The sequence below is a fragment of the Myotis nattereri genome (assembly GCF_964212035.1).
Source record: "Myotis nattereri genome assembly, chromosome: 10".
Taxonomy (NCBI): Eukaryota; Metazoa; Chordata; class Mammalia; order Chiroptera; family Vespertilionidae; genus Myotis; species Myotis nattereri.
Genome location: NC_138085.1, coordinates 29,022,508 through 29,041,278, shown reverse-complemented (window position 1 = coordinate 29,041,278; position 18,771 = coordinate 29,022,508). Strand labels below are relative to the sequence as shown.

Genomic DNA, 18,771 nt, shown 5'->3' with positions numbered 1-18,771 from the left:
AGGATTTTAAAGGTTCCCAGGTGATTCTAATGTGCAGCCAAGGTTGAGAACCACTGACTTAGGAGGAAGGGAGGGGCGGAGAACTCCCCACCGTGCTATCTCCCCTGGATATGGTTGAGGCAGGGCAGTCAGTAACTGAGCTGGCTCCTCCAGGAGCGAAGGTAAATAAAAGGACGACCCTCACAGGCAGGACGGGTACCCAGCTGTATCCCGGATTGCCTGGAGACCAGAATTCATAGTAACAGCTGGTGTTAGGTGGCCCTGGTTTGGCAGGCACTGAACGTTGTACATTTCATCCCCACAGCCACCATAAAGGAAACTGCATTGCTCTGGCCATTTTACACGGAGGGATGCTGAAGCTCAGAGATTACACTGGAGTAGTCCAGTCTCCTTCCAAGTCTGAAGTTTGAACCTGCCCCTTTAAGGAGTGGGGATAGAATCCAAGAGGTGTGGTCTATAGAGGCACCCTGCAGATAGGTGCTGGCGGGATTCCAGGGGGGCTAGGACTTCCTGGAGGGACCGTAGGGGAAGAAACAGGTTTACCATTGGCCTCCAGGTGAAGGAGAGTCACCGGCCTCAGAGTACAGGAGAGAATATTCAGAGAGTGGTGGGCACAGACGTGTACGTGTGTGTGTGTGTGTGTGTGTGTGTGTGTGTGTGTGTCTGTGTGATTTAGGCGGCTGGGTAAGGTGGTTAGGCTGAGTAAGGCAGCAGCTCAGCAAAGGAGGGAGACAGGTTCCATGAAAGAGGACTGAGGGAGAGGGATAAAGTGGTTTTGAATATGAACGAGCAAGGTGCAGCAGCCAAGGAATTTCCATAACTGCAGTGTGGCCTGCCCACAAGACCTTGCCTCTTACGTCCTAACTGCTGTTATTACTCCCCCAGAAGGAGCTCATCACTGCACAGGAACAGATCACTGATCCAGAACAACACAGGTAGAAATCAGAACTTTATTATAAACACTTACTATAAATGGATTTTGTATACTCTTTGAAACTTTTAAAACTATATGTAACCTAAGATTATTTTAATGTATTCATTATTCAATCTATAAAATATAAAGAGCTTCAAAAAAAACCCAAACAAAATATATATCTAGCAGAGGAAAAAAACGTAAATTGACTTGAGAAAACTAGTGAATATAAAAATACCACACCCCAAACTAAAACAGACCCAATTAAGAAATAGATTCTACAAAGCCTATTAATCCTCCAATTTAAAATAAATGACTTCCCAAGAGAAAAATATTTCCATCATCATAGCAGTTTGATGAATAAAAGCAAAGCTGCTCTCATTTAGGGAAATTATATTATATGTAAGAAAAATGTAATGAAGTTTCTAGAAAATGAAAAGTAATTTCCATGTTGGAGTTATCAGGCATACTAAGTACTTTAAAGGTTTTATTTGAGAGAGAACGAGAGAAACATCAATTTGTTGTTTCACTTATTTGTGCATTCATTGGTTGCTTCTTGTATGTGCCCTGACCAGGGATTGAAGCTGAAAGCTTGGCTTATTGGGACCACACGCCAACCAACTGAGCTACCCGGCAAGGCCTAAATGCTTTGTTCACTTGGCCTTTGTTAGAAGTGAAAGTACCTGTTCCATGAGAAAAGTGCTATGAACATGAACATCATAAAACCAAGCTCCTCAATGATTTTTCAGTTTAACTGCAGGAGAATCAACGCAAGAGCTTCAAAACCCAAGGATAGACTGGTCCCAAAGCATTTCCTCCTCCGTCCTTTCTGTGCCTTGCTCCTTTTTCTCTTTTCTACGCTTACGATCCTCTTTCTTAGAGGCCACATCTCGTCTTTTTCTCTCCCTCTGATTCTTAAGCTTTTCCGTACTGATCCTGACTGTTCCTCCCTCTGTGTTGCTTTTCTGGAAGCTCTTGTGTTTGTCTAAATCTGTTTCCTCACCACCTTTTCTCCTCTTATGCTCGGGCTGCTGCTCCTCCGATTTTTCTCTGCCTCCTCCTGGGTGCCGTTTCCTCTTCTCCTGTATCTGTTCATGGCCGGCTTTCCGGGCACTGGCACTGGTTTCTGAGAGGTGCCTGTAAACTCTAGATTCGACTCTGTGTGAGCTATAATTATACCCTTGATGACTAACGTTTAGGGGTGCTGGTTTTCCTGAGAAACAGTCCCTGGTGAACTGACAGTACCCCATGCTGTCATGAGCTGGTAGCCACTGAGGTAACTGGTTTTCCACTGTTTGTGAAACACTGCGTGACCCTGGGTGGGTCTGGATGGTTTCAGTTGGGAGTCTTTGATCAAACCTTCTGTACCTGGGTCTGAAACGAACCTCTTCTTTGTCCCTACAGGTTTCCAAATAGCCCTCTCTCATCTGTCTGAAACAGGTCTTTGGTTCTAAGCCTCTGGCTCTCTGCACTTGGATATAATCTTCAAGTTCATCTTGAAAAGAGTCAGATGTCTTCTTTGAATGCTTCATTAGGTTGACAACAAGGGATTTTCTGTAAAGAAGATAAAAGAAATTTATTTTTATTATTTTATTCTGAATATATCTTTGTTCTTGAAGAGAGCTTCAAAACAAAATACAAAACACAGAAGTCCAAACAAATTAAAACCTAATTCAGTATAAAAGTTAAATATCATGACATTATATGCCAAAAAGGAACATAATCAAATATCTCCTAGGCTACTCACAAGAGACTTGATCTTTCTCAGAAGAGGAATGAGGGGGCAGAAAGGAGCTGACATATAAGATTTTGTTGTAGGGCTAAAAATGTAAGGTATGTAGAGATGTATGATAGGAATACATGGTGGGTAGACTGATCTAAATGTTCATATATTTTCTATAGTTCTGATTAGTTTCTGTATATTGTTTTCTCCCAAACAAAATTAAATAAACACACATACTCACCTGACTAGAGTACGATAGGACTTAAAAAAAATAAAAGGATGTTTATAAAATGGTTTGGGAATACTAGAAATTGGAAATTCGGCTATGAGATAAAACTCTTAGATACAGGGCATGAGGGAAAATGAGAGAACAGAGTTCTGTCTCTTCTATGTAGGACTTGGATTTCATTCCGCTACTTCTGATTGGTGGGAAAGCATTCTAGGATGCCTTCTGGTTTGTTCTCTATCAAACTACTGATGGGAGGGCTAAGGGAGGAAATGGAGGTGAAAGCTGAGAGGGAATTAAATTGATGCACAGAAAAGTTTCAGAAAAAAAGAGTACATATACTAGTTTTTGTTTGCTTGTTTGACTTTTTTTTGGGGGGGGGGAGGGGGAACATTACTATTCCTGCTTCTCTTTCTTTACACTGCCTAAAATCCTGCCTAAGTACAAATACAGCAGAAAATGTACTGATTATGAGATGACAATTCCTAGATATTTCTGGTGATACATTTTATCTCCAAAAATTAGCATAACCTGTGCAAAATTGAACAGTCCTCCCTTTAAAAGAAAAATAAGCCTAACATAGCACCCCAGAGTCACTAATGATCAGCTATCTTATCTGGACATTTGAGATTAAAAAGGAAGTCTACATGAAGCCTAATTTGGTGAGTTAGAAAATTTAGCTACTATTCAACTTAAATAGTATAACAATTCTGAATAGAATAATATAACAAATATTTGATTAAATATCTACAAAAATTTGACACTTCAGAAAAGAATATATGCAATGGCCAAAAAAAAAAAAAAATGAAAAGGTTATCATTAGCTGTCAAGTCAATGTCAAATAAAACCATAATGAGATATCACCATGCATATATTAGAATGACTGAGATGAAAAAGACTGACAATACCAGTGTTGGTGAGGATGCACAACAATTGAAATTCTCTTACATTATTGGTGGGGATGTAAAATGGTACAAGCACTTCACAAACAGTGTTGGGGTCCAACCCCAGCAGGTCCAGGGGTTCCCAAAGGTGTGGACAGAGTCAGTGAAGAAGGAATGACACAGAGACAGCGTTCAGTTGATCAGCAGCCTAGCCAGGTTCTCTAGCCAGGATCTCCAGCCAAGTTCTGTGTTTATTGTCTTGTTACATCTGTATTTATACCAGTTGATTTTAATCCTATCAATTCTATTCCAAAGGTTAGGGCGTTTCTTCTCTCCATTCCAAGGTTACTCTATTGTTCTATAAAGCTACAAGGAAGTAACTGAAGGTGATTATCCTAAGTAAAGATTATGTAGCTTAAGCGTGATTGTTCTTCCCCATAGCGAATGTGTCAAGCAGCAAGGGTGGATTGGCTTCCCGCAAAACAGTTTGGCAGTTTCTGAAGAAGTTAAACAGATAACCTACTATTGGGGTTGGTTATTCTACTCCTAGATATTTACCCCAAAGAAAAGGAAATATATGTCTATACAAAGACCTATATATACATATATATTTAAAGCAGCTTTATTTGTAATAGCCCCAGAAAGGAAAACAACCAAATGTTGATCAACAGGCAAATGGATAAATCAAATAAATACTGGTATTTATAATAATGAAAGTGTAATATGCTAATTAGACCAGACAGCAGAATGACCTTCTGGATGAAGCTGCAGCGGCGGGGCCCAAGGCAGAGGTGGTTAGGAGCGATCAGGCAGGCAGGCAAGCAGTTAGGGGTGATCAGGCAGACAGGTGAATAGTTAGGAGCGATCAGGCAGACAGGTGAACAGTTAGGGGTGATCAGGCAGGCAGGCAGAGTGGTTAGGGGAGATCAGGCAGGCAGGCGAGCGGTTAGGGGTGATCAGGCAGGCAGGCAGAGTGGTTAGGGGCGATCAGGCAGGCAGGTAGAATGGTTAGGGGCAATCAGGCAGGCAGGGGAGCAGTTAGGGGTGATCAGGTATTCAGGCGAACAGTTAGGGGTGATCAGGCAGTCATGCAGAGTGGTTAGGGACAATTAGGCAGGCAGGCAAGCAATTAGGGGTGATCAGGCAGGCAGAGGGGTTAGGGGTGATCAGGCAGGCAGGCAGAGGGGTTAGGGGTGATCAGGCAGGCAGGTAGAGGCGGTTAGGGGTGATCAGGCAGGCAGGCAGGCAGGTGAGTAGTTAGGAGCCAGCAGTCCCGGATTGCGGGAGGGTGCAGGCCAGGCTGAGGGATCCCCCCCTCCATGCACGAATTTCGTGCACCAGGCCTCTAGTATTCATATAATGAATATTTATCAGTGGTAAAAAGAAAGAAACTATTGATACACTCAACAACATGGAAGAATCTCAAAATAATTATGCTGAGTGAAAGAAGTCTAACAAAAGAGTACTTACATGATACCATTTACATATAACTTTAGAAAAGGCAATTAACCTGTAGTGACAGTGACTGTTGTGTTTTTTTTTAACAGTAACTACGGTGAGATGAAGCATGAAGAGGTGGGAGGGAATGATTATAAAGGGCATTTTTTTTTTTTGGTATGGATATGTTTACCACCTTGATTGTGTTGGTAATTTTATGGGAATATCTGCCAAAAAACAACAAATTGTGTAACTTTAAATGTGTACAGCTTATTGTATATCAACTATAATTTAATAAAACTGTATTTAAAAAGCCACTAACAAGATTGAAGAGGTGTTGATAATTATTGAAACTGAATTATGGGTGCATGAGTGCTCATACTACTTTTCTCTACTTTCTGTTTTGAAAATTTTAATAATAAAAAGATTTTATACACAATACAATGAACAGATGATGGGTTATAGAATTGTACACCTGAAACCTATCACTCCATTGACCAATGTCACTCCAATAAATCAATAAAAAAGAAAAAAGAACAGGGATAAAAAAGATCTTACTTCACACTCACTAGAATTACTAATCAAAATGACAAATCATCTAAATGACAAATGATATTAAGTGTATGGATGGAAACTTCATTCAATGTTGGTGGGGATGTAAAATGTTGTAGCTGCTCTGGAAAACAGTTTAGGATATCTCAAAATGTTAAACATACAGTTACCATATGACCCAGCAATTTCACTCTTAGGTATACACCCGAGAGAACTGAAAACCTATATCCACACAAAAACTTGTATACAAATGTTCATAGCAGCATTATTCATAACAGCTGAAAAGTAGAAACAACTCAATGTTCAGTAACTGATGAATGAATAAAATGTGGATATTCATACAATGGAATATTATTTAGCAATAAAAAAGAATGAAGTACTGGTATATGGTACAACATGTATGAAGCTTGAAGACATGCTAAATAAAAGAAAGGAGTCATGAAAGACCACAGATGGTGCAGAGATCAATAAAGAGGTAAATGGAACCTTACCCTTATCAGGCTGAGAACTTGGTGGAGAAATCTGACCATATTCACCCATTAATTGCCTTCAGTTTTCTAGCATAAACTTCCCCCAAACAGTGAGACTGTGCAACAACTGGGGAGCTAGAAAACATGATACAAAGATTAGAAAAATAATTTTTGTCCATAACTTCACTCCTAGTCACCTGGAAACAACCAAAATATTGTTTAAAGATTAAAGCATTCAAAGTTTAGAATTATATCATCAACAAAGATCATCTGAAAATTCACAAACTCCATCTTCAATTGCTTATTTTGCTTCCTGGAAATCTGAAAGTAAAGCTCTTTTTGAGCATATATTTTACCCTGGAAAAATTAATATTTAGTTTATTTTGGAACAAAGTTGACCCCAAATTTACACCTCATAATTTTTAATATATTTAGTCTGAACTAAGAGTTTAAAAATAGTTTGCTTGTTTTCAAATCAAAGTATCAGCTTCAGTAGAAATAATCCTATGATTTAGAAGCCCTTTATTTTCAACGTACTACATAATGTGAAATCCTTTGTGATTCAAACTATATTACTACTCCAGATATGCCTTTTACAAAAGGTATCTGTAAAAAGTTCTCTTTGTTCAGTCAAGTGGTATTTATGACTAAAATAAAGGAAGGTAAGATAGATCATATTAAAATTTAAGGCAGAACTTTTTTTGAAGATGGTATAACAAAGGTGGAAATTTATTGAAGAACAAGTGCAGACTCCCATGTGGGGAAGGGGAAAGAATCTCACAGCACAGACTCCCATGTGGGGAAGGGGAAAGAGTCCTGAAGATAGTACTTTTAATTTTCAACTAGATATCCTTTCATATACCATGTCAAATCTTAATTTCCTGAGTGCTTGGAAGACCATACTATTAGCTTTTTGCTCATTAGAACTTTGGTATAAAAACATTTAGTAGGCCTATGATAATAAATATAATACTAGAGGCCCAGTGCATGAAATTCGTGCATGGGCAGGGTCCCTAGGCCTGGCCTGAGATCAGGGCCTTCCTTCTGGCTTTCGGCTGGGGCCTTCCTTCCCTGGCTGCCGGCTGGGGCCTTCCTTCATTCCGTGCCAACCTCAGGTGGTCAGAGCATGTCATAGCGAATGATGAAACTCCTGAGGGGACACTTTGCATATTAGCCATATATATATATATATATATACACACATACATTTTTTTTTTTTTTACTTAGTCCAGAAAAAACTATTCTATTCTGAAGGAGAAGTTATTGGGTCACCAGTAGGAATCTGGACTTTATGGAAATTATCTGGGGTACTAGTTTTGAGAGACTGGTCTAAGAAATCCGGCCTTGAATTTTGTTTTCTTATAGAAGACCATCTCAAGAAATACAGTCTATTTTAAGATAGTCACTAATTAGAGTTATACCACTAATGTCATCTGAGAATCCCATGAAGGAACCACAAACCATCATTACCCATGGTAGGCAACTGTCCTCCACATTTGGCACAAACATGACCATAAGCAAGGCTCACTAAACAAGGATTAGACAAGCCACTCATAGCTACAGTCATATTCACATATTAACTTCTAGAATATTTTCTAAAAGTATTTATCACCACAGTAAATAATCTATGTTAAAATTAATCCCTATTACACTTGAGGTCTATACTACTACCTAGAGTTCCTAATGGTTGAAATTTACTTATGGAACTTTACTAGTTTATAAATACAATGCAAATCATGGAACACCAAAATACTTCCCATATGGCCATTTAAATAAATGTGTTGGAACCACATAGAGAAATGCCCGATATATTAACTGTGTATAGATATAGAACTACATCTACCTACATACCTACCTATTGATCTAAAATTCAATTTTAATATAAAAATTCAACATATAGAACAAAAATTTAAATATATACACATGTATTGACTGTACGGAGGAGTTAGAGCTGGACTGTAATCCAGTCACTCCCTTCCTGGGAGGAGGAAGAGGGAAGAAGGCAGGTGATCTCTGGACCTCAGGTAAAGAGTCAAATGATATTTGCTAGGAGGAGGGTAACTTTATCTGAAATGCTCTCAGCAAGATGTTCCTGGCTAAAGATGACCTATAATAGGTAAATCCAGGATCCCTGAGGCATAACTTCCTGAAGACTGTCATATAAGCTAAAATGCAGCTTCATAATTTTAACATTTCCACTGTGTGAGGTGACTCTCAGACACCTCATCTATTATTCTGGGTCAGAGGTACATGATCAATGTGGGAAAATCATGGTCATGTGTTAGACACTGCTGTTTCATTAAAGCCTCTTGATTGCCTGTACCCTTGAATCAGTAAACCTTGATACTAGGTAATATTACAGATTCATTTGAGTCCGATTTGATGGTCTCATCTTGTGTATTAGCTCAACACCCATAGGAAAAATCCAAAAAGATATACACTAAACTTAATGGAGTTTGGGAAATAGGGTTAGAAAAAAGAGTATGGGAGAACACTCAACATTTTGCTCTCTGCACACGTCTGTATTGCTTAAAATTTGTTTTAATCCCACCTAAGGATGTGTTTATTGATTTTTTTTTTTTTGAGAGGGGAAGGAAAGGAGAGAGAAGGAGAGATTTATTGCCTCCTGTACCTACCCCAAGCAGGGGCTGAACCCACAACCGAAGAATGTGACCTGACTGGGAACTGAACCCACAACCTTTCAGTGTACTGGACGATGCTCCAACCAACTGAGCCACACTGGCCAGGGTTGTTTAAATTTTTGCAAAGAACATATATTACTTTGTAATTAAAAATGCTATAATTTTATTTAAAGGTTCTACACGAAATCTTCAAACTAAGCCTACTTTTCAATACCAGTGTATAGATTAAAAGATTTGCTTAAAAATATTATGTTCAAGAATTATAAATCAGAAAAATATCATAAAGGATTTAATGAATATTTAAAAATATTTCTCTATAATATATATTATCCCTTTAAATTACTTTTTAGTTGTTTAAAAGTATATAATGTAAATTATATTTGACTCTTAAGTCAGGCAAGGTAAAAAGTTTAACTAAAAGACTTTCAGAACTTTCCTTGAATCAGAATTAATATAATCAACTTGAACATGATGATGTGACATTAAAAATATTCAATACCACCACGTAAATATTCTAACAACTAAAACTAGCACAGATGGAAAGTTTTCTGAAAACTAGTCATTTGGAAGCTCAGGATACCCTAAATTATAACAATTTCCCTCTCTATTCAACCCTTAATACCAGATTGCCTAATTCCTGAAAGTGAATGTTTTAAGCTGTGTGGACTGGACGGAAAAAAAGAGGGTCTACGGAAATTAATCTCACAGGGGGATTGACCATGAATTCCTATCAGGGCAGGTCATGGTGGGTAGTCATGCCCCGGCATACAACTTTTTAGTAAAAGGTTCATCTTTGCTTTAAACAAGCCCTGACCACTGTTTCTGTGCATAAAACAATGCATTGTTTCTAAATCAGAGCTTTTCAACCTGTGTGCCTCAAGGATTTTTTAAACATGCAATACCTGACTATTCAGATGGGCACTGACCTCTTTTCCCCAGTGGTTCTCAACCTTCCTAACGCCGCGACCCTTTAATACAGTTCTTCATGTTGTGGCGACCCCCAATTTCATTGTTACAAATTGAACATAATTAAAGCATAGTGATTAATCACAAAACAATATGTAATTATATATGTGTTTTCCGATGGTCTTAGGCAACCCCTGTGAAAGGGTCGTTCGGCCCCCAAAGGGGTCTCGACCCACAGGTTGAGAACCGCTGCCTTAGAATGTTAAGAAAAAAAAAAAAAGACAACAGCCAACACAATAATAGCCTTAGGGTGTGAATACCCTGTCTCTCTCTTTTTATATTTTTAAAGGAGGATCCCCCTTAGGGGACCACTTTATTGATTTCAGAGAGGGAGAGGGATAGAAACATCAATGATGGGACAGAATCACTGACTGGCTGCCTCTTGCACCCCATATTGGGAACTGAACTGTAACCTCTTGGTTCACAGATCCATGCTCAACCACTGAGCCACGCTGACCTGTCTTGAACCATAAATATATAGGTCATTTAACAGAGTTGCATCTTACTGGTTATGTTGCATAATACGGTTGCTTCTGATTGGCTAATTTTTGGTACCAGAAATCCTTACACACAAATATAGGCACCTGATTATTTATTTTTTGTTAATCCTCACCTGAGGATATTTTCTCCATTGATTTTTAGAGAGTGGAAGGGAGGTGGAGACACAGAGAGAGAAATATTGATGTGAGAGAGACTGGGGCTCGGGACTTGAGGCTGCCACTGGGGTACATGCCCTTGATTGGAATGGAACCTGTGACGCTTCAGTCTGAGGGCTGACGCTCTAACCACTGAAAAAACTGGCCAGGACTAGGCACCTGATTTTTTAAAAAATCACTTGACCTGGCCAGAGTGGTTCCAACCTATGGACCAGTCAAGGCACATGCCTGGGTTGAAGGCTCGATCCCCATTGGGGGGCGTGCAGGAGGCAGCCGATCAACGAATCTCTCTCTTCACTGATGTTTCTCTTTCTCCCTCTCCTTTCCTCTCTGAAATTAAAAAAAAAACTTATAAAAAAAAGTCACTTGGAGCAAAAAGGGTTGTAAATCAATCAAAATTATATCTATTTTTTGTCACATCAGCAAAAAGTTTTGTTTTTTTGTTGGTGTGCCACAGAATTTTAATAATTAGCTTACGTGTGCCATGAGATGAAAAAGGTTAAAAACTGCTGACCTAGGTCAATGTATCTTTGCAATAACCACACCTCAAGAAAGCATATCACCTTAACTATCTTGTAATTCAATCCCTGCTTTGCTTCCCACCCCCACCCCCGTGTAATTTTCCTTAGTTCCTTCCTTATTTCAAATGCATAAACGAAACTGCAAAACTTACTCTCTGTAGCATTTGAGATCTTGCTTCCTGGCATGTTACCAGTTTGGCTCAAATAAACTCATAAAAATTCCCTATAGGTTTGGACGTTTTCTTATGTCGACAGTCACCTTTAACTCCTTCACTCACCAACCTCTTACTTTGTCATTATCTCCATTAAACATATCATATTCCCAAGCTCAAAATCTCAGCCATATTTCTCCCTATCAAGTCCTGATTCATGTCAATTCTTGCCTTATAAAGTTTTTATCAAATCTACCTCTTAACTTTTCTTTCTTTAAAATTTTTAAGTTAATTCCTATTAAAAATTTTTTTTAGAGAGAGTGGGGGAGGGGGGGAACATTGGTGTGAGGCAGATCAACTGGTTGCCACCCACATGCAGGGATTGAGCCTGCAATGGAGGCATGTGCACTTGACCACAATTGAACCCAGGACCATTCAGTCCAAGGGCCGATGCTCTAACCAGTGAGCCAAACTTGTTAGGGTTTATTGTTTTTTAGAGAGAAACATCTATTGGAGAGCAAAACCTGAATCGGCTGCCTCCCGTATGCCCCCTACCGGGAATGAAACCAGCAAACTTTCTGTGCACTGGACGATGCCCACCTAATTGAGCCATTTACCAGCTGGGCGATCTCTTCATTTTTTCAATTCCCATAACACAACTTAGTGAAGTTCTCCATGCCTTTGGGCTTTACTAAACTTTATCACTATTAATTTAATTTTGTCTTCAAGGTAGCATGGTGGGTACTGTGGGACAGGATAGGGAAAAAGAGATATTTATTGATTACTGTGTGCCAAACAAGGTAATAGATTATTCTTTCCATCTTTTACCTCTCAAAGATAACTGGAATTTCCCACATTTTGAAGATTAAGACATCAGGATACAAAGAGATTAAAATAGCTTGTCACGTGTCAAATGACAGAGCTGGATCTTAAACTTTGGTTTATCTTGACTCTTTCTATTGTACATGGTTGTCCCACTCATTGAGAATTATAAATTAGGGAAGAAGACAATTCCTAATATCAAGGAATTTACAATTTTGTAAAATTATATGCAAAGAACTACAATGCAGGATAAAAACCTGTTAGTGCTATAAAATATAGGAAGGTACAATATCTTCTTGCTTAGGAGTTGGGAAAGGATTTGTGGAGAATGGATTTGAATTGATCCTGAGGAGACAGGCAAAATTTAAAGAAAAAATGAGTAAAGAAAAGATATTCTGGAGGAAGGAAGGCATTAGAAAAGGCATATCCACTTTAGATAAAACAAGATATGCATAAGGCAGAGAAGGACAGTGCTATAAAAGTAGAATAGGCCATATCATAATAGGTCTTATTTGGGCATTTAAATTTAATTTTGCAGTCAATAGGGAAAGAAGAGACTCAAAATAGGGATAATGGTAAGGAGGGTGCTGCAGGCAAGAGTTTATTGGGCTGAACCGAATTGTGGTAGTGAGAACAGAAAAGAAGGGAAGAATATAAGAGACATTCTGCAAACTGAATTAAAGGAATTTTTGATAGCTGGGGAGAGAGCAGGCAGAAGAGTGGGGAAGCACGGATAATTCTAAGGCTTTCATCCCATTGAAGTCAGAGAGTAACGAAGAGGAAGGTAAGTTACTATTGCTGTTGTAATTATTCCCCGGGAGGGAAGTGGGAAGTGGAGTGGAGAAGCATAGTATTAAAAAAGATGAATGTGATTTGGAATGAACTCAGATTCTATCAATATCTTTCACATCTCTCCTTCCTTTTCCTTTATGTCCCATTCCTTCATGTGCTCAATTCCTCTATGTGAAACTGGGTTTAAATAACTTACAGGTATTTAATGTACCATGAAATTCCTTACAAAATTACAAATTAACATAGTTGGGCTCTTGAACTAATTACATATGTACCAAACTTCTGTAAACATGGTGGGCAACAGGACCATTTGAGGAAAGATGGCATAGTAGTAAGTTCTAGGTGTTGAAAAATCTTCCCTCAGAAAATTTTGATGCTACCTTTTTAAATTTTATATTATTTTACATAGTGAATACTATTTACTCATTACAAAGGTTGTAGCATTCTACAGTTTGAAGAACAGACTGTGATTATTGTGTACAGTGAAATGATCACTTCCCCTAAATCTGACACTATTTTCATTACCATTGCATTTAGCTTAGCGTTTTTTTGTTTTTTGTTTTTAGATCTCATATTACAGATTTCTATTGATCTTTGTAATTGCTAAAATCCTAGAACGATCTCCTAACAAAATTTTTAAAGAAAAATAAGATACTGGTTAAGAAAGAGGCAACACTTTTTTCTCTTCTTGTCCATGTAATCTTAATCGTCAATTATTTAAGGCTTTTATAAATATCTAAACTAAAAATATATTGAATCTTAGTGTTTTTTTAAATCCTCAACCCAGGATATTTTCCCCTTGATTTTTAGATCGTAGAAAGGGGGGCGGGGGGGGGGGGGGAGACACACACTTTGGCTGCCTCCTGCATCCAACAGGTTGGGGTCCGGATCGAACCTGCAAACCAGGCACATGATCTTGCCTGGAATGGAACCTGAGACCCTTCTGTGCCAGGGCCCATGCTCTAACTAGCCAGGGCCTGTTACTACTGTTTTAGAGTATAACATATCAAATATTTACCATTTGTTAGGTATCAGTTAACTGAACAGTTACTGAAATAAATCATATTGTTTTTTAAATCCTAGTGAATAGTCTCAATCCTAAATCAACAGATTTCATTACTCTCTGAATGCCATCTGATGGCCATTTTTTGGTCAAAGTTCATAGTTTTATGAACAGCCAGTCTAGTACAGAACCGAGATGTGGAATGATTATCAATACAAAATTATAAATCAGCTCACAATTTTAAAACTGTCAAGGACCCCAGAACTTGGTTAGTGGAGTTCCTCAACCTCAACATTACTGACTTTCGGGTAGAAGAATCCTTTGCTGTGTCTGTGTGTGTATGGTTACGCCCTGCATTTCAGGATCTTACAGCATCCCTGGCCTATACCAAACAGATACCTGTAGCACCTGCTCTCACTATGCTTCCTTGCCCAGCGGTAAAAACCAAAAACACCTCCCGACATTGCCAAATGTCCTCTGTGGTGGGGTCTGGGGACAAAACCACCCAATTGGGCTAATCCAATTACCCCTTCCCACAGATGACAAAACTCCAAAGAAAAGAAGTTTAGGACCGTGAAAGTTGAAAAGTTTGGTTCTTACTCAGGGTCAGATAGCTAGTGGAGAAACCAGCACTAGGACCTATTACTGGCAAAGACTCCTTATGACATCCAGAAGTCTAAAAGGTTATTGCTAGCATTGCGTGAACTGACATTCTTTAGTAATTTTGCATATACTTAGTCATCACACACACACACACACACACACACACACACACACAAACCAATCAAAACAACAGAAATTGCAGTCAGTCAAAAAAATTTTTTTTCGATAAGAAACTGTTTCCAAGTCTTCCTGTGATCTGGTTACGACAGCCAAATTGAACTATAGTCTTGACACCTATAAACTGCTCAGGCTTACTTGTTGGTGATATGAAAACAAATAATCCAGATTTTATTTTTTATCTCACTAGATACTAAATCTAGTCTTCCAAATTGCCCTCCCTAAGATATTTAATGGAACACAATCTGGTTATTTCTAATTTCCATTTTTAGTGAATGAAATTTATATAAAGTGCTTACAAAATGTCATAAAAAATTAATATTTTAGCCCTGCCCAGGGTGGCTCAGTTGGGAGGAGTGACCTCCCATACACTGAAAGGTCACAGAGTCAATTCCCGGTCAGGGCACATGTCTGGGTTTCAGGTGTGACCCCAGGCCTGATAGGTGTGGGAGGGAAGCCATCGCTATTTCTCCCAGATTGATGTTTCTCTCTCTCTCTCCCTCATTTCCCTCTCTAAAAATTAACGAAAATGTCTTTGGGTGAGGAATAAAAAAATAAATGTATATTTTACTACTTTAGTCCTCTAAAGTGAAACGTGTTAAAAGATTACGGAAAAGCACACAAAAATGGAATATATCATGGAAGAGGGTAAAAACAAAATTATTTTTATGAGGCTATTATATTTACTGTTGTCCCTCCAGAAGAAGGGAATTATTCTAAGGTATTCTGGCTCCCACCATCTTTCACTGTATAGACAAAAAAGCAACCTAAGGCAATACAGTAAATACTAAAAGTTAATTATTAAAATGAAGATGACTAAATGTTTTACTGAGATCTTCTGCAGTAGGATCAAACTCCATCTTTACAGCCTTATCTCAGTTTGGAATAAGCTGTTGGCAGGTATAGTCTTGTAAGAATTTAAACATCTCATAGATCAGCAGTTCTCAACCTGTGGGTCGCGACCCCTTTGGCGGTCAAAGGACCATTTCAAAGGGGTCGCCTAAGACCATCGGAAAACACATATATAATTACATGTTGTTTTTTGTGATTAATCACTATGCTTTAACTATGTTCAGTTTGTAACAATGAAAATACATCCTGCATATCAGATATTTACATTAAGATTCATAACAGTAGCAAAATTACAGTTATGAAGTAGCAACGAAAATAATTTTATGGCTGGAGGGGTCACCACAACATGAGGAACTGTATTAAAGGGTCGTGGCATTTTTGCAACAGCATGGATGGAACTGGAGAGCATTATGCTAAGTGAAATAAGCCAGTCAGAGAAAGATAAATACCTCATGATTTCACTCATTTGTGGAATATAGAGAACAACATAGACTGATGAACAGGGACAGATCCAAAGACAGAAACAGCGATCAGATTATTAATCCCCAGAGGGAAAGTAGGGGAGGGAGGGGGCAAGGGGAAGAGATCAACCAAAGGACTTGTATGCAGGCATATAAGACAAACCAATGGACATGGACAACCTGGGGATGAGAGCATGAGTTGGGGGGGGGGGGAAGAATGGGGGTTTAATGGGGGGAATGAGGACACATTTGTAATATTTTAACTAATAAAATAAAAGGGTTGTGGCATTAGGAAGGTTGAGAACCACTGTCTTAGATGGAAACAAGAAAAAGCCTTTCACGCTGGCCAGTGTGCTCAGTGGTTAGAACATCTGCCTGGGCTCTGAAGGGTCTCAGGTTCGATTCCTGGTCCAGGACTGGTACCTGGGTTGCTTCCTCTCCCTTCGCCCCCTCTCCCCCCCCCCCAACCCCCCACCCCCCTCAGGGATGAGGGAAGCAAACATTGGATGTGTCTCTCATATCCATTCCCCCCCCCCCCCTTTCTCTGCCATTCCCTCCCTCCCTCTCTGAAAAAGCAATGGAAAAAAAAAAGAAAGGAAATAGCCTTTCATGTTGTAGGAAATGTGTTGGTGAGAACTGTCAAAACTTTTGGCAGGGTCACTCCTCCCAAACCCCTGCACCAAGAAACTTGCCCAGATCTTAACCAGGGTCTCAGCAGCCTGCGGTGAATTCCTGGGATGGCCTTTTGAGTTTGGTAGGGAAAGCTCAGGACTGTCCTAAGAAATTTACTGTTCGTTCCAGCCAGCACCTGATGACAGGCTCCTGATCTCTTTTTAACATTTTTTTATTTATGAACTTTATTTTTATTGTTGACACGATTACGGATGAGTTCAACGTGCTCCTGGCCTCTCTCTAAGAGTACTTACTAAAACGGGCTTTCAATTGCGAACCCCTCCTCTGGCCCTCGCAGATGCATGTGTGTCTCCTACACTCCAGGCTGGTCTTGCTCAAGGACCTCAATGCCACTCCCTTGAAATGCAACGATCGGGAAACACGGGCCCGAGACCCCGTGACTTGGGAGGAAGACCCCTCCCTCCCTAATGCCAGCAGCCGCCGCAGCCCGCTGAGCTCACTCACCACCCGTGTCTGTCATCTGTCACTTCCCTGCATCCACGTGACCCCACCTCCCCCGTCGCGCCTGCGCAAACCGATGGAGCTCAGCGCTTTCCCCACTGCCCGCGGTTACTGCTGTTTTCCACTGATGTCCGCCGTGGTCTTATCTGACATTGGTAGGTCAGATCCCTAGGCCTGTGAGTCTTAGGAGCTTCTTTTTAACAGGGGGTTACCCTAACAAAAGCCAAGGGAAACCCCAACGTGATCCTGCAGAAACCTCAGCGCCGCCCCGGCCGGTGTGGCTCGGTGGGTGGAGCCTTCCTCGCGGACCGAAGGGTCGCGGGTGGGAGTCCGGTCCAGGGCTCAGATCTGGGCTGCAGGCTTCGGCTCCCAGGGCCGGTCGGGGCCGCGCAGGAGGCAACTCATCGACACATGGATGTCTCTCCCTCCCTCCCTTCCTCTCTCTCCAAATGAATTCTCTCTCGGCAAGAATGGCCTCGGGTGCGGATTCACAACCAAAAACACCCTCCCGCCTCCTCTCCAGGTCCTCACGGCTTCGAGCTCCCATGTGACTGCCTATCCCCCACCCTACCCGCTGCTCCCGAGGGCCCTCCCGGAGGTGTCCCTCTCCCAGGAGGCGGGCTCCCCTCGTCTCAGGCCTCTGTCCGTCTGTCTGTCCCCTCCACCTCGGGCTGCCTCCTCGGTGCGCCTTCCGCCCTGACACTCGGACCCACCGGCCTCTCCCCGGCCGCCTCTCTCACGCCCACCTCGGCGTCCTCGGCTGGCGAGGCGCCCCTTCCCCTCCACACGCCTCCGGGGCGGCGGGCGTGGAGAGCGGGAGGACTCGGGCCGCCGGGTCGGCCATTTTGCCCCCTCGGCGCGCGCCGGGCCTCCTCGGGGCCGCGGAGTCGCGGGGCTGAAGGCGGGGCCGCCCCCGCCGCCGGGGCGGGCACTCACCTTCTTGTGAGGCAGGGGCGGGCGTCTACTACTACCGTCCCCCTCCCCGCCAACGCCGCCGGCCGGGAGACAGGCCGAGGTGGAGGTGGCGGAGAGGCCGGGACCGCCGCTGCCGCCACCGCCGCCTCCGCCGCCGAGCAGGCGGGGTAGGAGGAGGAGGAGGCGGAGACCGGGGTTCCGGAGGGGAAGTCGCCGCCACCAGCGGCGGATGACTGGCCGGCGCCGGCGCCATGACGGGGAGCGCGCTACTGCGCCTGCGCCGGTCGCCCCGCCCACACGGCCCTTCGCCCCGCCCTCCGGTCGCCCCGCCCCCTCGCCCGCCTGTCTGGGGCTCAGCGCTCATTTGGCTCAACTCCCTTATTCCTTAGCAGACCCTCCGCCTCCCTGTTGCCCAGAAGGAGAAGCACGCGGGGCCTCCAATCTGTCAGAGAGTGAATCTAAACCCACCTACAATAAAAGTCTGGAGTCTGCGGGTTCTACTCCAGAGCATCTGAAAACTAGAGCGTCTCCTGCTTAATCTTTCTTTCCTTTGCTAGGGCCGTTAGTACATAGAGTAGATTAAACAAAATCCTTGGTCCTGATACGCTGTCATCATTGGTCCATAAATCAATCTCTCTGTCTCTCCATTCACCCCTCTCTCACCCTCTTTCCTTTCCTCTCTGTCAAGTATGTGTATGTAACCATGTATGTACATGAACTCATGTAAATCTCACCATCTTATTCCCCAACTCCCAAAGAAATCACTATCCTGTTTGTAGTCGTCATTTCCTTACGTATATATGTTTATCACAAATACATGTAGCTTTACAAAGTTTAGATTATTTTTGAATTTCATAAGATTTATGTCTC

General features: G+C 41.5%; 1 protein-coding gene across 2 annotated transcripts; it reads right to left on the bottom strand.

Moving 5' to 3' along the window:
* Positions 1-933: 933 nt before the first annotated feature.
* Positions 934-18,205, bottom strand: KRCC1 (lysine rich coiled-coil 1). Of its 2 annotated transcripts, none has more exons than XR_013996539.1 (3): positions 17,923-18,205; positions 6,227-6,340; positions 934-2,467 (listed from the first exon to the last, which is right to left on the bottom strand). XR_013996539.1 is itself a non-coding variant. In XM_081101409.1 (3 exons), exon 3 carries the CDS (start codon positions 2,443-2,445, stop codon positions 1,693-1,695), a length of 753 nt encoding a protein of 250 aa, XP_080957535.1. In that variant the 5' UTR covers positions 2,446-2,467; positions 6,227-6,340; positions 17,733-18,051; the 3' UTR covers positions 943-1,692. The 2 variants fall into 2 exon arrangements, 1 of the variants encoding a protein (XP_080957535.1); XM_081101409.1 differs by having other exon boundaries at positions 943-2,467; positions 17,733-18,051.
* Between the last annotated feature and the right edge of the window lie 566 nt (positions 18,206-18,771).

What these genes read in the sequence shown, in the direction of transcription:
- KRCC1 (XM_081101409.1), bottom strand. Translation starts at nt 2,445, where the DNA reads ATGAAGCATTCAAAGAAGACATCTGACTCTTTTCAAGATGAACTTGAA.